Raw genomic sequence first — 19789 nt, 5'->3', positions numbered from 1 at the left:
AGGCCTCTAGACTGCAGCAATCACATTCTTTTTAGCAGCCACCTCATTTGCATTTGTCATATTTTACCCCAAAAATCCAGCAGCAGCCATTTTAAAATACTACTGTAAAATACTACTACCCCCCCATCGTGCTCAGATATCACAGCAGTCTGCCTGTAAAGAAAAAGACTGTTAGTGTTTCAGCTGTCCTGTGTTAAAATATCTTCTCTTAGATAGACAGACGAAAAGGCAGCTCTCATGCAGCGATTGCACCCATGTAGCTATCTGACTTTCTTTCTTTCTTTCTTTCTTTCTTTGCAGGGTGCTTGAGGGAGTGATGTCGGCGGGCGAGGAGCGGGATGGTGAGGCGACAGCGCCTGTGTACGTGTATGAATCCAAGGTCCACTGCACCAACGTGCTGTTGAGCCTGGAAGAGCAGCGGCGGCAGGGCATCCTGTGTGACGTGACAGTACTGGTGGAGGGGAGGGAGGTGCGCGCGCACAAGGCCGTCCTCGCTGCTAGTAGCCGGTATTTTCTGCAGGCCTTGCTGGGGCACGATGGGTCACCTGGCGAAGCGGAGTCCATCATTAACCTGCCGGACAAGGTAAAGGGCTAAAATGAGAACAAAGAAAAAAGAAAAAGAACACTCACCTTCACAAAAATGTATGACAGAAAGCCTGTGTGAAAAAACTTTGAAAGATATGGCCATTTATCATCTAACAAAAATGGGTTGGGGTTACTGTTATTATGGGGAATTCAACCTATAGCTAATAAAACCATTAGGATCTTATTGGAGGAGGGACTTCAGCCTCAGCTGCCACACCTCTTTTAATCTTTGCCATGACTCATCTTCAGTATGTCTCTGCTCTAATTCGTTTGTACTGGTATACTCGTAATAATGGAAGAATGAAACTAAAGAGCTGAGAGAAAAGTTCAAACCATGCCTACTTTCACATGTGCACACCTCATGTGAATGTTGTAGTTTGTGGGAGTTCCAAAATGTGTTGCAGATAGCAGTACAGCCTCTGCTACAACACCAGCACCAGAGGAGACTAGAAATAGAATAGAAATATACAGAACGCCGTGTGTCTATGGACCAAGTTGTGCAGAGTTGGATGAGTGTTTGTGAAGTGCTCCAGTGTGAGTTGGCCATCCACTCTAGTTTACTAGCACTGGAATTCGGTGCTGTGCTCCACAAAAGTTAGTCTCTGGGTGATGGTGTATGAGGTATTCATTTTACAAAGCCATTGTTTAGTCTATGTCTGTACGTTGCTGTTTGTACATCAATCAATCAATCAATCAGTCTATATCAGTTCATATAGCACCATTTGATAACAAATGTTATGATAAGACATTGACTGCACATTATACTGTGTCTAACTGTAGGGTCTAATACACCCTTTAATTTAACAGAGACCCAATCCCACATGAGGAAACAGCACTGGTGAGAAAAACTCTCCTTTAACAGGAAACCATACAGCCATGATAACAACAGTAACTATATTAATGATAACAGCAATATGACTAATAATCCCAATCAGATGCTTGTGGACAATCCAACAAGTACTTAACTTGAAGCATAACAGTCGCCTTCAGCAGCCCATAGCAGGGGTGTTCATGGGACAGGCCTACTAGCAGGGGAGAGTTTTGTTTGTGGGCCCTCTTCCCCAGTCACTGAATAACATAATTAGTTTGGTATAACATTCCTATTATATCTCTATCTGGACATATGGGGAACATATGTGGAACAGTTTAGCAACTTACAAAGAGCTTAAAGTTCTGTTGCTGCTACTAAGCCTCCTAACTCAGGTGGTCTGTTCAACTTGATCTTGTATTCATTTATCATAATAGACGACTCTCTTGTAGATAGCTGACAGTGAATCTAAAAGAATATAACACAGTGGCTGTCAGTCTTTGGATCCTGAATCCAGTCTTTGAGTCTATCCAGATAATGGGGAAGAGACTTGCCTGCCAGTCACAGGTGCTGCTGCAGCAGCCACAGCTTAACAGAGTCAGCAGAATATTCCTGAAACAGGATCACTGCACCCAGCTCACTACTAGTAACTTTACTGGCAGTTAACCATCGTGAAACATCATGCAGTCAGTAATCTGCCAGTCTTCAGCATCAGCATCACCCCAGTACCAAGGAGAGCACACACAGGGACCTGAATTATCAGTAAACAAGAGTTGACTCGACAGCAACAAAAATACCATCATCAACAATGCCACTACAGTATGAATAAAATGAAGATGATCATTTCTCTAAAAGCAGTCTGAATGGTGGTGCGCTGGCTTGCACTGATGCCTCACAGCGACGAGGTTGGGGGTTCGAATCTGCCTTGCATGTTCTCCCCGTGCTTGCATGGGTTCTCTCCTTGTACTCGGGCTTCCTCCCACGAGACGTGCAGGTTAATTGGTGACTCTAAATAGTCTGTGAGTGTGAATGTGAGTGGTCGTCTGTCTCTAGGTGTCAGCCCTGTGATTGACTGACGACCAGTCCAGACCCAGGCCTCTCGCCCAGTGTCAGCTGGGATTAGAGATCCACATGGATCCACATGGGTGTTATACTTCTGTGTTGCGTTCAGGCTGAGGTCCAGTTTTGCTCCGTTCTTCATTTTCCACCCGGAGCATTTCAGAAGTGGAGCGTTTTATCTGGCTGATGAGTTGACTCTCAGATTCTGTTTATTTGTTCATTTTCCTTTGAGTTTTGTGCTTCTAACATGAGCATGTTTGTTTGTGTCTGATTTGATTGTGTATTAGGTGTTTCCCACTTTGTTGTGCTGTAGCCTACAGATAGCAGGCTTAAGTGTTTTTCCACCTCCAAGATGAACTCCTCATTGTCCATGGTGTTCATGCCACTGGTTACGAAATCATATTGATGCAGTGGTGGGATATATGATTGGGAGTCTGCATGGGGTGTTTTATTTTGAAAATTGACCTTTATGCTGTTTCGCTGTCTGACTTCCTGCATGACTCATCTGCTCTGCGCTGCTTGATGTGGCCGGTCTGCAGCCTCTGTTCGCAGAGCGGAGCAGGGAGCCAGTGGAGTATAATGAAAAGTCGAGTAACATACAGTATTAACAGACCCAAGACAGGTAAAGTGACTCAGGCCCTGGTCTGGTGTCAGTCCTGGGGAACCAAGTCGACCTTTTAAAGGCAGTGTTACAGTAGAATGTTACTTTTAGCATGAACAAAATAGCATAATGTGTTATGTAACAAGATTTCAGTAATATTATTACATTTATAATGTCAAGTAATCTGTTACCAAGCCATTCTGGAGCTGTAGCGCACCACCATGGCCACCCCCACCCAGGCTGACTGAGCAAACACCACCAGTTTCCTCCACCTCCCAATTTTTTCACACCCTCTTGAACTCTGTTTTCAAAGTTCTGCCATATTTACAGTTTGCCGACACTGAACACAGAACACACAGTTTGTGGAGCAGCTGCACCAAAGAATGTATCTTTCTACTGGCACTGGTCACAGGAAACCTTTATCATTCAGTCTGCTCTTTCAAGCTCTCTGGTCAGCTAACGGGCAAAGCAGTCTTCCTTATACCACATTTGCACAACTGACGAGTTCGATGCAGGGTGAAAGTAACACAATAGTAGTGTAACGACTAGTGTAATGCATTCATCTGCACAGACAGTAATGTTCTAAAGTGACACCAATAAGTAATACGTTGTATTTTGAGAGTAACTCGCCCCACGCTGCTTGAAGACCACTTTACAGGCTTTGATTGTGGGTGTCCCCGTGTGAACGAGCTGAACAGTATGGATGTAAAGCCAGGGCAGGAGGGTGCTGGACAAAAGGACAGAGCTATCTTGACCTAAATAAGGTTATAAGAGGAAGGGCACATGGATGGAACAGTGGGGCTGACATGAACTGATCTATTTCTGAAAAAATGTTGGGCATGAATATCAATGCGGCCACTTTGTTAGTTGCTGCCACCTCCATTCACCACTGGGGCTGATCAGGGAACAGCTCCTGATCCCAGTGGCTGATATTACCATGTAATGCCCCATATCTGTCATAGTGATTAATATATCTGTGTGACTCCACCTTATACAGTAATCATGTGCACAGGCCTCCACCAGTTCAAAGTCCCCTAATGACTCTAAGCATAGCGTTATACAGTATAAAACACAGATCATTTTATTCTTCTTGGTTCTGCTGTCCATTTTCTCACTTTCTCATGAATTAGCCTACTGCAACCCATTGCGGCTCAGAGCTCAACAAATTTGGAATTCAATATGTTAAGGACACTGTGATATGACTGTTGAACTCTGGCAGTAAGGGGAAACACCAGTGGTCTTGGCTTTCATAACTTGGCAAAGAATAAGCTGTACTTACCTGATATGTTTTTTGTCTGGACCTCAGCAAAGCTGGGCCAGGCCTCTAAATGCAAAGGTCATTCCCTGCCTTACTAAGTGAGTGAGTGAGTGAGTGAGTGATGAAGTTATGCTGGAGTTTACTTTATTAGACGTTGCAAATCAACCAATCAAATCAATTTTTGGACTTATATCCTGTGGTTTACGTGGAACAGATTGCCCTCACAGTTAAGGGTTTATCAGACTAGAAACCAGTGCATCCACCAAATCTTATCAAAAAAAAAAAAACCTTCACCCCTGGAATGGAATGAAAGAAACCATTTTGGACCTGCAAGATAACCTCATTTCCTGCAGCATTTCTGAAACCACAACCAGCAACCCCTTACACAAAAATGTAATACTTCATGAAAACCCATCTTGAACTCTCAGTGGACGCTGTAAACTGCAGCTCGTCCATCTTCCATCAAGTGCTGTTTAGACGTTTCTTTTGTGATTTCTCCATATTTTTTTCTTTTGCCTTTTCTCCTCGCCTCTGTGCGCTGCTCTTTTTTCATTCATCATTTCTGACTGGCCAGCCAGAAAGTCAGCCATTAACCGATGCACTTTCAAAACGAAAAGAACATCTATTACATTCTCCAGAGGCTTTTGCAGTCAGGCGCAGACCATCCTCACTTCCATCGTCAGGGGACTTTGACAGCAGTTTCACTGATTGACCGCAGCGTGTACCAAATCTATCACATGCCATTCATGGCCCATCTGATAGGTTTCAACGCAGTCTTGTTTAGCCTCATGTCAATGGACTAATAAAGCTATTAAATAAAGCTATGTAATGATCAATTCCAATTTCATGCAAATAAGTGCAACCTGAACCTCAACTCAACTCTTTTTCCTTCCAGCTAACCAAATAACCACACCAAGATGTGTAGTACACACTAAGTAGTAAAAAAGATGAAGTAGAGTTAATGCACTCAACTTCGGGTTAAATGTTACTCTGTAATACATAGAAATACATACAGACACACATGCACACAGTGTGGATACGTATATGCATGCTTATATCAGATTGGTTAAAGGAACAGGGGGGTAAAGAATGATAACTATGTGCTGATCAGGACCATTTTTGCCATGGGTGTCAGGCACATGTAGCTCTGTTGTGGTGCTTTTGAAGAATTCGTCTGGCCGTTTCTGTCTAAACAGTGTTGATTGAGTTCCTCAGTAATCTCAGTTTGTTGAGAAAAAAAAAGATGTGTATTTGTGATAACAAAGTGAATGATTAACAGAGACACAGAAGTCATTTTTCTTCAGAGCTCCCACATTCCTTCATATCAAAGAACAATGTCACAGGAAGATATCAAAGAGCAGAAGTCAAGTGAAACAGATAATTCTCTTGCTCAGTGTAGAATGTTTCCGTTTGATGGAGTGGCACAGCCAAAAAAGAATCTTTAAGTCAATGTAAATGTTTTAATCTTGAAGCTATTTCAGGTAAATAAGGCTGTAAGCTAGATGGGAAGTGGTTAATGATCATTCAAACTCAGTGATTATTCTCGTCGTCCTCCTGTGCTGCATTCTTCTCTGCTGCCTCTCGCTTGTAATGTTGACTCCTCTCTGTGCGCAGAGGTGTGCAAAGCTGCGTTTCTGCACAGAAGACAGCAGCTGCTGATGCTAACTGAAAATAGGCTTACATGCACTCCACTATACACACACATATATTTAATGTACACACATTAATGTAGAGTAAACACACACATACAGCAAAACACACTCCCCTCCACGACGTTCACACACAGTAGCCATGCTTACTGTAGGGAACAAGAAGAGAGCCGGGGAGATGACAGTGTGAAGGGTGGGAAAGAGGAAAAGATTAATAAAATGTGGCAAAATAACTCTGACAAAAGTTGATTGGTTGCTTGTTGGATAAAATTCAGTTTCATACATTTCTAGCTAACCACCCATTTGTTAAAGTTTTAGTTTTTATTCTCTTTTTCCTGTCCATAATATCAAAATACTGTAACACAATATTATTCTTATTTTACTAATTACAGTATAACGGATCTCTTAGAGACCAAAATAAAGGTCGTTGTGTTGTGTTGTTGTGTTCTATATTGTATTGTAGGCTTCCGCTCCCTTAAGTTCTCAAATAGAGGCATCAGTCGCAGAGAGGTCTGTATTCAGACTCATAGTAAAGACAAGCTTTCATTTTTAATTTGGCCTATTCTCCAGTTAATACAAACTCAAAACCTCCTCCATATGTACCTCTTGTCTTGATAAATTCAGTATAATGCCTGCCTTTGTCCTGGAACAATGTTAAGCCATGAATGTTACCATGACAGGAAACACTTCCTCCAGGGTTTTCACATTACATGTCTTGCAACCTTCTCTTTGTGAAAAACACATCATAAAGTATTGCATTTTGTTGACGGTAACCCAACACTGAGCAGAAGAATGACAAAGGAGAAATGACGAAATGGGACTGGTGTTGTAGAAATGTACATCTAATAGTAATTTACTGTGTGAACCTTTATCGTATAGGCTAAAGGTAATTTAACCACCCTGTGTTATCCCCCTTTGGTGCTTGTGTTTAAATGAAAAATGAAAAAATATGCTTCCACAATATGCAGTAGACGGGCCCCAAAGCAGATTTGATTTTGAAAAGTTGGAAGCTGCAAGGTAGACAGATGTCTGGTAATACTACTAATACTACTAATACTGTCATTGTTCAAGCTTTCATTTCAAACTGCTGTTCCACAAAGTAGGAATCTTTTTGATGTAACATTTACTCACTTCTACCACTAAGCTGATGCTAAAGGCACTGACAGTCTTTCATCTCACATAATTGAAATGTCTTCTCTACTCTCCTACAGGTGACAGCGAAGGGGTTTGGGCCACTGCTCCAGTTTGCTTACACAGCAAAGCTGGTTTTAAGTCAGGACAACATCCATGAGGTCATCCTGTGCGCTGACTTCCTGGGTGTTCACAATTTGGAGGACTCTTGTTTCCGGTTCCTTCAAGCCCAGCTACAAAACGACAGCCAACATGCCAGTAATGGCAAGGTGGAATATGATGTTGACATCACAGCCAAGGATACAGTCTTTTCTGAGGCACTATCCTTGGATGATTGTACAGAGATGAGGCAGCAGAACAATCATGTAGCAAGCACTGCGTCACTTCCTGCTGACCTTTCTCAATGTCCTAAATACAGAAAATATCAGTACCAAATCAGTGACAACAAGCACAATGAAGAAAACCATCTTGGCAGCAATGATATCATTTTGGCCAACCATACCTCAGTCAGCCCTGTGAGCTCACTACTCGCAGACGGTAGTGCTGCTCCACAAACTATTCTGACACCCTCCATGATCAAAGAGGAACCATTTGTGTTAGAGGAAGACGGTGATGAAAGGAGTGGTTGCAACCCAGAATTGTGTACTGAGGAGGTGCTAGAGATGGAGCTAGAGGTTGAAGGGGTTCCAGTAGCACCTGAGCACTCTCCGAACAGAGGTTCACCTTCTTGCCTGCGCAGTTATCTCCAGAGAGGTGGCCTGGATCTCAGCGGTGTGCCCAGCACCACCATTCAGCAGCTACTCACCAACAGACTGTCCCTCGACCACTACAGGGAACTGGTCAAAGACAGGCAGAGGAATAAGAGGGAATCTCTGGGACTAGTGGACCTCAAGACTGGCATTGAAGATGAATTACCAGCAGTGCTGAGTGGCAATGGCAAGAACATGGAAAGTCCAGTGTCCAAAGCCTCCTCCTCTAAACATGAGGGGGAGGTGGACAGACGCAGTGTCATATTCTCATCAGCAACTAGCGAGCAACAAATGTTGGCCCATTCTTACATGGATGACAAATTCAGGGAACAAGTGTCAACCCTGATGCAGGTAGAAGCTCCTTCTTCTGGTCGTTCATGCCTCACCACCAGCTGCCCTGTTCCCATCAAGACATCTGCCCACTCTCCTACTCTGTCTGAGCCCCGAACTCAGACTTCCAGCTCCCGCTCCTCATTCTCTTACCCAGAAGACGCAGGCAGTGGTAGCTCGCCATCCAGCCTTCCCCAGTTTGACTTTTCCTCATCCCCACACTCAGGCTCCACCTCTGGACTGTCTCACTGCCTGGCTGGTGTAGTGGAGCACAGGAACCCCCACAGGGGAGAAGTCGTCTTCTCTCAGGGTTGCACCAAGATCAAAAGTGAACTGGGATTTGGTGCAAGTGGTGGCAACTCCAGTGATGAATCAGGCTCTTTCTCAGAGGGGGACAGCGAAAGTGGCATCTCCAGAATATCTGGCCCTGAGGTTAGTATGATCCTTTACTATACTTTCTTGCCCAGGCTTCCTCTTTGTGTTAGTATCAAGGTTAATTCCATGACTCCTAAGACCGACCTTGAGTGGACTTTGGACTCTGACACTGGAATCTTTTCCCAAGATTTCCATCAGTCAGTTACATAAAGACACAATCAGACACCTGACAGTGAGCAACTGGAATGGGATTACAAGCAGGAAACAGCAAACATGTCCGCTTGGCATGATGGGTTTAGTCGATAAAATGACTGAAATGCTTATCTGTGAATGTAGTGTAACAGTAGCACAAGTAGAAAAGAGCCATGAGTGAACTGACATGTATCAGTGATCAGGTGAGATTCACTGCTGGGAGGATTCATCTCTAAGGAGAAATGACGCACAAGCTTGGATTTAAGAGAGCTGTATGGTTGCCATGGTGATGCCTAAGCACATGTAATATCTGATGAGATCTGAGATGGGTTTCATACTCTCTCTCTCTCTCTCTCTCTCTCTCTATCTCACACACACACACACACACACACATACACAATATTCGCTTTATTAGATTTGAGTGGTTGTGGTCTCTGTCCTGTGGGTGAGCCTGTGAAGATGTGTTCACAGGCTCATCCACAGGGCAGGCGCTCAGCTTCTCTGAATAAACATACTGGAAAAGTCACTTGGAGGGCATTTCACGCTGATTCTAAATACAGACCTAATCTAACAACTACACATGTGTGTATGGTGTAGTTTATGGAACTGTTTTTACTGCGAGCCTGTTCTAGCTTGACCATGGAGTTGGAATTCTGTGGATGAGCAGGCAGTTTAAGTTTTGCTGCTGGTGGGAGCAGGTAGTGAAAAATAACTATGGGATTTTTATTTTTGCAAATGCTACACTATCTTGATAAGCGGCGACGTGAGAATGCACACTCCAGCACCTCCAAATCTGCAGAGGTTATGGCTATTGTCTTTGCACTCCAAGTGATGATTCATTCATATTCTTCCTGAATTCTATGGAAAACTTTGTGGCATAGAAATTGGTTTGTTTTTTGGTTGTGTGTCATGATATACATAGACATAGACATAGACATAGACATAGACATAGACATAGACATAGACATATACATATACATATACATAAACATAAACATACACATATACAGGAGTGATACACAATCTCGGTATGCACACACCCACATAAGAAATGAAAGCACAACAAGTATTTCACTTAAAGAAAAAGAACAAAAGCCAGGGGATCACCAAAATAATTAGAATTGATTCTCTAGGGACCGTCCATAAAAATCCCGTGGTTCAATCCCGGGCTCCTCCAAGTCCACATGGTGACGCATCCTTGGGCCTGCTCTCCTAAACCAAATGGAACTTTTTCTGTTGCAGAGGAGGTGGTCGCTTTATCAGTTTAAATTTGGGACCATATCAGCATTCATCAGCAACTAAATAGAGAATTACTTTAGTGTGTGTTGGTGTCTGGCAAATACAAATCACAGCAGCATGGCTCTCTGGCGAACACTGACATAATAATTAATAGGTTTACTACTATGAGACTTTTATGGACGGTCCCCAGAGAATCAATGTAATTATTTTGGTGATCCCCCGACTTTTGTTCTTTTTCTTTAATTGAAATATTTCTGCATTAAGTTGTGTTTTCATTTGTTGTGTGGGTGTGTGCATACCTAGATTGTATATCACTCCTGTCGATGTATATGTGTATGTATATGCATATGTATATGTATATGTTTATATATATATATGTGTGTGTGTATGCATACGTATATATGTATATGTGTGTATGTATATGTATATATATGTGTGTATGTATACGTGTATATGTATATGTGTACATGTATATGTATATATGTACATGTATATGTATATATGTATATGTATATGTATATGTATATGTGTGTGTGGTCTGTCCCACTTCTTTGCCCTGACCCAGTTGTTTCACCCACAGAGTGGCCCACACTCTAAGATGCCCTACAGGCATGTGGAAGGTGTCCTGTCCATATTCCCTCCACCATCTGCTACTCCTGACCACAGATCTGCCCTCTCCAATTAGGCCAGCCCATCAAGACCCCCTTTCCACTCCACTTTGCATTCTGTCGTTTCACTTTTGTCCTGCTTACTGAAGTATTATTTAAGTGAGCGTAAGTAATTCCAGAAAAAGAAACGTGTAAATTACAGCTCAGCCTTTGTTGGAGATAAGTGGCCTCACTAAAGCCCACACTAGCAGGGGAGCTGATGTCACAAGTCTTGTACTATGCAATTACATGAAATTGTTGAATTTTGCTGGGAAATTTGGTCACTGCAGAAAAAAGTATCAGCTGAGTTGAGCAAAAGATACCAAATCAACCCAGCAAAATCCAAATGAAAGAGAGTAGCATCAAATACTAATGCAGCAATATCACAAATTAGTAAATTCATTTCTATGTATATTTATAGCCCATGTATGTATATGTTGTATCATAACACAACATATATGACACTGCTGACACTGTGACATCCTGTGTTGTCACAGAAAGGAAGCAAATAAGCACATTTCCAAAAATATTGAACTAATCCTGAGGCTTCCACCCCTTCTTTCCACTCTTTTCTCTTCTTTTCTTTGAACCCATGTAGCTAATCACAGTGTCTGCTGTGGCTATATATTCATTGTATCATATTCAGGATATGGTGTTTACAAGACACTTGAAAAACTGGATTATTCATATTCCTGTATACATGAGCATAAGGTTTCTGATCATCCGCCTGCAGGTGTGTTGATTTGATCCATCTCAGTCACTTTATTCTGTACGGAAACCAGGATCTGGTGTTTACAAGCCTAAAGATCCTGGTTTCTAGCGGGTTTCTCCAGGTGGCATATCAAGGTTTCTCAAAACCAGGACATGATGTTTATGCAAATAGATAAGTGGGATACTCCAAAAACCTGATCATACACACTGTAGCATCAGACTGAGCAGTTACTGTGTGGATAAGTCACACCACTCAACAGTTAATTCACCTTTATCACATCTATGCAAATATTGATGTGAACGCCTTTAACGAGTTTTAAGCACCAGCAAGACAAAGAGCATCTCAAAGGATACACGCAGTGTTAAAAATGGAAACCAGAACACCAGAGAGAGAGAGAGAGAGATAGAGAGAGAGAGAGAGAGAGAGTCTCCAGTATGAGATTGGTGAGGGGATTTATGACCATCGAAGGCTCACTTTGTCATTCCAACCTTATTATGTGACTGCTGAGAGCTATATATAGACGTCTATAGAGTAAAGGACAGGCAGCACCTAAACATATCATGCACACACAGACACACACTGGCCTCTCTTTTCCTTCTCTTGTGCTGTCAGCAGTGGATGATGTCATCGTTGTGTACTAGCAGCACTGTGCTGAACACTGGTGATATGAAAGGAACGGCATAGGCTGCTGTAGCAGCTGTGGTGATGGACACTCAGAGTAGAACACAGAGTGGAAGTGGTCAGCACTCATCAACACTTTAATGGAATAAATGAGTAATGCTTAAAAGGTAAGGATTCTGCTTTAGAAGGCCACAGCTACAGCTTAGGATTCAAACAAAGCAGCAAATAAATGAAAGGATACCTACATCTACTATAATTCTATTAAGAACTGTATGAACCTTGAATAAATAAGCAGATCAATAGAGGGATAAATGAATGCAACGATTAAACAGGACATGGAAGAAAGAAGAAAAAGAGAGCACTAAATAAAGGTTGAAGTAAATGACCCTTATGTAAACAGATGCTTGCATAAGTAAAATGCATAAAAAAGGAAAACATATTCAAATAATACAACCATTTTAACAAACAACCAATTAAATCACATGGTTTCATATCAGTAAAGAAATAGATAATAAGTTAGATAATAAGACATTTCAAATTCTGCACAATGAGGAGCAAAATGAGTGTACGTAATGACTGACTGTGAAACAAAGAGCTCAACCTGTGCTCTCTTTGTGTCACAGCTGCAGCTTAACACTGACACCTAGTGGAGGTTACACCACACTTCCCTTCATCAGTCACCTCAGAACTGATGGTGGATGCTACTCGTATTAGTAAATGTCAATGTAAAGATGTATTCAGATCCTTTACATAAGAAAAAGTAGAGAGTAAATTACAGACTCCATTACAGACCTGCATTCAGAGTCCTATTACTAATGCATTAATGTGTGAGCAACATCCTAATGTTGTAACCCAAGAGCTGTCCAGAGGTCAGCGTGACTTTGGTTTCAGTCTAGAAAGGGACCCCAGAGGTAGAGGGGGTCGACGACAAATCAGAAGATCCGATGGCTTCAGGTTGCTCCTGAAGCCAACCTGGTTAGAAAGGCACTTTACAGTCCATTTACCATTTACATACATCAGATAATGCTGCTTATATTTATAACATATACATTTCTATCAATCCCAGCAACTTTTCACATGATTAACAATAACCAACAGCCTACACTGAAGTTAGAATCAACTTAAAATTAGATTGATAATGTTTTATCTTACATCTTTAATACAAAGAACTTACAATTAGAATGGCACGCTGTTGATTAAAAACATAGATTAAGAGATAGAATACATTTATTTCATTATTTATTAAAAGATATTAGGTGCACAGTATATTTCAATATTTAGATATTTTAAATCAAACTGAAACTGCAAAGTTTATATACTTTTTTTCCAAATGTTTCAGTTTATTCTTGAGCTTGGAAACAGTTATTTGACAAAATAATTCTAACTCACAGCCCACTTACTTGTGTTTTCTGAATTTTTTAACATCACATGGTCCTTATCAGGAGGTCAAGCAGGTCATCCACTGATCAGAAAATCGGCAGATCAATCCCCAACATTTGGCATCGGGGCATCCCAAAGGCTGTGCCATCTGTGTGTGTGTGTGTGTGTGTGAGTGACTGAGCATGAGATTATATCTTGATGAGCTGGCTGGCACCTTGCATGACAGCCTCTGCCATCAATGGATGAATGTGTGTGTGCAAATGGCATGTAGTAGCAGAAAGCACTTTGAGTAATTGGAAGACCATTTATATACAATACATTTAGTCAGAACCAGCACAGTTGTCATCACATGACCTGAGTATGTGACTATGGGAATAATAAAAGTGATGAATTAAAATTAGATTTTAAAAAAACTGTGGTCCTTTTAGGTTAAGCTCCCCTTTCCTGTGGACCAGATCACCAACCTGCCACGCAATGACTTCCAGATCCTCATCAAGATGCACAAGCTGACCTCAGAGCAGCTGGAGTTCATCCATGACATCCGCCGCCGCAGCAAAAACCGCATTGCCGCCCAGCGCTGTCGCAAGAGGAAGCTGGACTGCATTCAGAACCTGGAGAGTGAAATCCACAAACTGGTACAATCATACAACAAACACACACACACGTCATTCCAACAAAACAGCAACCTACAGGGTCTCAAAGGTACATAACAGAGATAGAAAATGAAATAATGTGACAGGACGTAGTGTGTTGTAACACACCCTCTGGCAGCCATGATGGAGCACTGTAGTTCCTCTATCCCAGCTGATTGCTGTTAACTAGTCTCCCATCACTGACAGGTCATAAACCAGATGTTATGGGGTTTACACCTTCACCTACACACAAGCACCAGGAAATGCAACTTTCAGTGGAGTTAGATGTAAGGGTTAAATTATAATCCCAGCTCATCATATCTTGGGTCTTATTTTCATATTTTCTAGTTTTGATAAGATTGTGAGAAAATAAAAGGTGAAAATTAAAATGATTAGCCAAACTGCCTATTGTAAACATCTTCCTGTTTTAACTGTGACCCACTTTACTCACCATGGATGTGTGCAGGGTCAGCTGTGCCTCTAAAAAGTGCTTTTGTTGATATAGTTCATCTGTAATCATTGGCTCATGTTTCATACCTCATTGAAGATGTTTCCAGATCACATCAGTGTTATCATACCCAATAGAAATTAAAACTTTGAAAATAGGACCTACAAGGTCTTTATAGGGGAGTTATCAGCAAGAAGCCCAACACAACAAAATGTAATTTGTCACTGGCTTTAAAATGAACCCATTTTACCATTTTTGAATTGTATGGCCCAATCAGCAGGGACCATGGACATTGATATGATCATAATTTACCATTGCATTGGTTCATGTTTGGTTAGGTTTGGGCAAAAAAAAGCACAGCAGTTTTCAACTAACAACACAACTACTTTGATAAACTACAACTGCAGTGGCTATGTTTGCTTGTTGTAATGTTTAGAAGAAGAACTAAGTTAAGATTAATGACCAATCATGTTCATGGTTAAAAGAAACCTACGTGGACTGTTGGAAGGGACGACTAAACACACAGTGGCCTCCTTTGGCAAAGTCACATGCTTTGTGGATCCATCCAGTCCCCCCCCCCCCCCCATGATGTTGTTAGAACCACAACTCACACAACCACTAGAGGTCAAGTGTTAGATATTAATATCCAGACTGGAAATACCCCTCCCCCTAAAACATGTTGCTGAAAGCACCCATGAGACATGTTTCATCTTGCTGATCGTGATGTAAACAGTAGAAACAGCGTGTTCATTTTACAAAGCAGTCTACCAGAAATGTACACTCACACACACACACACGCGTGTGTACAAGTACACGCGTGTATTTGGCTGACTGATGCAGAGCTTCGGATGATGCCACACTGAGCCAGGCTTAATTCATGCTGTGCTCCTGTTGATCTGAGAATGAACTAACAGATTGTTTGTCCTTTGAGCAAAGGACCGAGTCTCAGTACAGCTCAGTATTTGTGTCTGGGGCGGCTGTGGCTCAGAGGTAGAGTGGGTCATCGAAGTGTCCTTGGTCACTTGGTGTCCAAGCAGAGCTTCAGTGTGTGAACGTATGTGAAAGAACAGTCTCCTCCTTCACTGTGTGAATGGGTGAATGAGGATGTGATGGAAAAGTGCGTAGAAAGCAGATTTACAGATACAGACCATTCACCATTCATGCTGATCTGATGACGCTTGTCTTGTCATTTCAGGTGTGTGAGAAAGAGAAGCTACTGAGTGAACGCAACCAGCTGAAGGTTTGTATGTCTGAGCTATGGCAGAACCTCTCCTTCCTCTCCCAGCAAGTGTGCAGGGAGGTGCAGGGCACTCAGCCACCTCCTATATCTGCCAGCATCGACCTCACTTCAAACCCACCATCGCCTTCCTCTGACGAGGGCTCATCCCAGCCCAGGTCACCTGTGTCGCAACAAAGCGACGGTGCACGTCTGTCTGATGTGGGCCCCAGTCGGGGTGGACTGGAGGACAGACATCCTGGGGTGGAGGTGTCAGGTCCCGGGCGGGAGAACCCAGAGTGTCTGCTAGTGCTTGGATCCACTGAGAAAGTATGTAGCCCCACTGTAACAGTGGATTTCTGTCAGGAAATGACTGAGAAATGCACAACAGAGGAACAGCAGAGACAGGACTGTACTTAGAGTCTGAAGGTCACCAGTAAGGTCTATGACACGCTCATAGGCTTCTTGTCTATACCTTGATATTTGAAGTATTTCTTTGTTTTTCATTTTTGTAATGGATGACACAAGCGTTGTCTTATCAGCAATACTGCTCAACAGGTATTTTTGGACAGGTGATAACACAAAAGCACTGGCAGCTTTTTCTCTCTTCTCCTTTCCCTCTATGTCTCATCCTGGTTTTTCTTCCTGTCAGCTTCCCTCCCTGTCTTGTGCATCATGGGAGATTAAACTCAGGAATTCCTTGGAATGTTCAGTAATGTCTCTTCGACGTGTACGGGCACTTCACTTTACAGTCCTGTCAAGTCTTGATAATTACTTCATAACACGCAATTGATCTGTGATAATGAATTCATATTTGACTGGAGCCAGTCTTCATTTGCAGAATCTGCTTCCTCTCTTTCTTCTTCAGAGTAAGATGATCAGATCAGTCTGTGTGTTCAGTAAAGAGCTGGAGTCCCGATGAGTTTAGCCTAGCTTAGCATAAAGACCGTGAACCCGGCTCCATCCAAAGTGAAAAACATTCCACTCATTAACTTATAAACACAATCTTGTTTGTTTAACCCACATAGATAGAAAGGGAATCATTTGTGCTGGAACGTAAAGGTGCAGTAAGCAGGATTTAGTGGTGTCTTGCAGTGAGGATGCAGATTGCAAATCCTCTATTTTTCTAAATTTGGGTTCTCAAACTTCTCATAATCCCAAATGGTCGGCCAGCACCAGCAACCACTGTTTCCTCTTCCTCTTCCTCTTCCTCTTCCTCTTCACACCACCAAACTCAAGCTGCCAATTCAACGTAAAACACGTTAAAGGCCCTCTGTTTGTCCATCCTGGGCTAATGTAGAAACACGGCAGACTCAGTGGAAGAAGATCTGCTCCATACGTAGATATAAAGGGCTCATTCTAAGCTAATGAACACACAATGATTCTTCATTAAATCATTAAAAACATAATTAGGAATATTACATTCCATCTCTACACACTGTCCCTTTAAGAAAGGCCTCTCTCTATCCACCCAGTACCTCTGGTAGAACATGAGCTACCACATACAGCTGGTCCAGGTTTTGGTTTTGGTCTCACACCTGTGGCATTAATGCTGCATTCACACACTGTCAGCAGAACTGGGAGAATAGAAACTCCAGCTCTGTACATAATACACAGACATGAGACTGACATCCATAATACCTTACTCTGAGAAGGAAAACAAATATATATATACTATATATATATATTAACAAGATGTTGAACCTTTAAATGATTCAATATTCAGTACAACACCAAACCAAATCCACCAAACATTTTTGTTTTAAAACTGTTAGTGATCCAGTAATTGTTGAGTGGAATAGGACTTTAAAGTAAATTGTTACCAAAGGTGTGTATTTGTAAAATTTTACATTCACTGAAATGGTCAAATGAACTGTCATTATGCAAAGTTGCTTTGGTCAAGTTTCACTTTTACTTTTTCTTGTACTTAGATGGACGTTTCTACACTTTTCTCCTCTCCCTTTTTTCATGTCTACGCTAAGAGACAGAACTACATTATGAAGTTGAAGCACTGCCCTGCATCTCCAGGAGACGACGCCTGGGATTGTGACATTGGCGCTTATAACAAGTCCCGAGCTAATCACCTGGTGTTCACATCGATTAAAGAACCAAGCCGCTCTCCGCTTGTATTTCTGCTGACCATTTTCCAAAGAACGCAGTAGTATCTCATTAATCATTCATTTAATATGTAGCAAAACACGCTCCTGCATGATCTAGTGGCATACTTCTGTTACTAGATCATGCTTTGGAAAATGGATGGTGGTCATGCAAAGTGTGCGTGGTCCATGTTACGTGGGATCACGTTTGAATCCACTTGTGTGGCCATTTAAACAGCAGCTTAGATACATCAGAAGTGCTCTTTATGACCCTTTTATTTATGGTCCTACAAGTAGCAAGAAGTCAGTGTTTTTGCTTCTGGTAATCACGTGTTTAGCTGCACTGTGCTTGTATTGTACATAAGACAAGTATCCCCTCTAAACGTATTGGGCACAGTGTGTTGGTGTAGGACACCTCCATTCACGCATCACATGTGAATTTGTTGAAACACTGAATAAAAGTTGGAGTTACAGATCAGTATCCCTAATAGTGCATGGTATGAAGCCCAAAGCTCCAAACAAACACGCTGCTGCGTTATTGATTTAGGGAGATGCCAAATTCATCTGCTGTTGAAAAGTCGATGGTGAGGCACGTGGCAGGGGGGGGAGTGCAGCTGCCGTCTGCTTTGTTGCTGCCCAACTCTGCTGCTGCACTGTCAGCTTCCCAGCGGAGCAGGACCATGGCTTCTGCACGCTGGATGTGATTGGGCTTTGTCCACCGGGGGTTAGGCTGGAGTCACTTTTACCACAGGAAGGTCAAATGATCGTTTGATACTGTGGCTGGCAATATTTCATTGCACTTGATTTTCAGAAATCTGGTAATAACCCTTGAACAAAGGGCTGCTCATTCCCCAACTTTATGGATGTTTAACTGTTAGCTTTCAAGTGGAGCATTTGAATGCTGTCATTAAAACCATGCAGATCTGTATTACGACGGCAGCTTAATCATGCTAGCGTGAGCTAGCAGACTAGAATGAGCTAGAATTAAAAAAGAAATGAATAAAGACAAATTTGCTGATGTGGTTGAAAAGGTGAACTGATCCCTGCCATGATATTGCCACAGGACACTGCTAGCCTCAATAATCTCATTGGAATGTACCAAATGGTCAGAGTACAGTGAAGAACACTCCTTAATGTGAACTTGTTCATTTATTTATTTGGACTCTTGTTGTTGGGGGCTGGGCTCAGGTGCAGAGGAAAGTGCATAGATGTAACATGTAGGTCACTCTCCTTTCTCAGAATTGATTTGTTAATGGATTTATTCTATTGTTGTTGACAATTTCATAAGAAATAAGTCCTCATTCACAAGTCACACATGTGCTTACTTAAGTTGTAATATTTTAGCTTAACGGGGCGTGAGTATGTTTATAATTTGGTGTATTACATGTTCTTTTTGTTTTGTAAAGTTATTATTAAGACCTTGGCGTTAAGGTCGGTAGATAAGCTGATGAAGCTTTTTTAGTTCAAGTTAAAAGTGTTGATGAATTAATGAGAAAAATAAGCATCTGACAAGTGCAGCTACAATTTCTTGCCTTAGAGGTTCCAGAGGCTTAACTATTCAGGAAGGAAGTGGAAACTACACTGTAGCTTTAAGAAACCGTGTCGCAACAGTGTGATAAAATGTTGGCGAGGGCCCCCCCTCTGACTATGGAACTAAAAGTTATCATTGGTAAATAGATGAAATGGAAAATCATATCAATAGATACAGACAAAATATGTCATATAACCATGAAAGTGTGAAATTATTAGACAGATTTTATAAAATCAGAGGGAAAAAATGCAAAAACATGCAAAGAAAAAAGCTGCTGGGATGAAAATGGATATAATAATTTCATGGCTACATTCTATATTTTGCGTGTATTTGTCAGATAACGTCTTATTTATTTATTTAATATTGAAGTGCTTTGGTAAGTGTCACCATGGAATATTTCATAATTGAGGACCAAGAGAAACTGAAAGACTTGATGTAATTAATAAGCTGCATTTCTGTGACGGAGTTGAAGAAAATCAGAGGAAATTCCACTTGAGTAAACATCAAAATGAGGCACCAAAGAATTTGAT

At 41.8% G+C, this 19789-nt stretch overlaps 1 protein-coding gene across 1 annotated transcript; it reads left to right on the top strand.

Moving 5' to 3' along the window:
• The first annotated feature begins 316 nt into the window (after positions 1–316).
• On the top strand, positions 317–16052 carry bach2a (BTB and CNC homology 1, basic leucine zipper transcription factor 2a). Its single transcript, XM_070842889.1, has 5 exons — positions 317–583; positions 7172–8602; positions 13765–13971; positions 15612–15902; positions 15933–16052. Exons 1-5 carry the CDS (start codon positions 317–319, stop codon positions 16050–16052), a joined length of 2316 nt encoding a protein of 771 aa, XP_070698990.1.
• The last annotated feature ends 3737 nt before the right edge of the window (positions 16053–19789 follow it).

The sequence above is a fragment of the Pempheris klunzingeri genome, chromosome 13 (assembly GCF_042242105.1).
Source record: "Pempheris klunzingeri isolate RE-2024b chromosome 13, fPemKlu1.hap1, whole genome shotgun sequence".
Lineage (NCBI taxonomy): Eukaryota > Metazoa > Chordata > Actinopteri > Acropomatiformes > Pempheridae > Pempheris > Pempheris klunzingeri.
The sequence above is the reverse complement of the archived record's forward strand: the minus strand, read 5'-3'. Positions and strand labels throughout refer to the sequence as shown.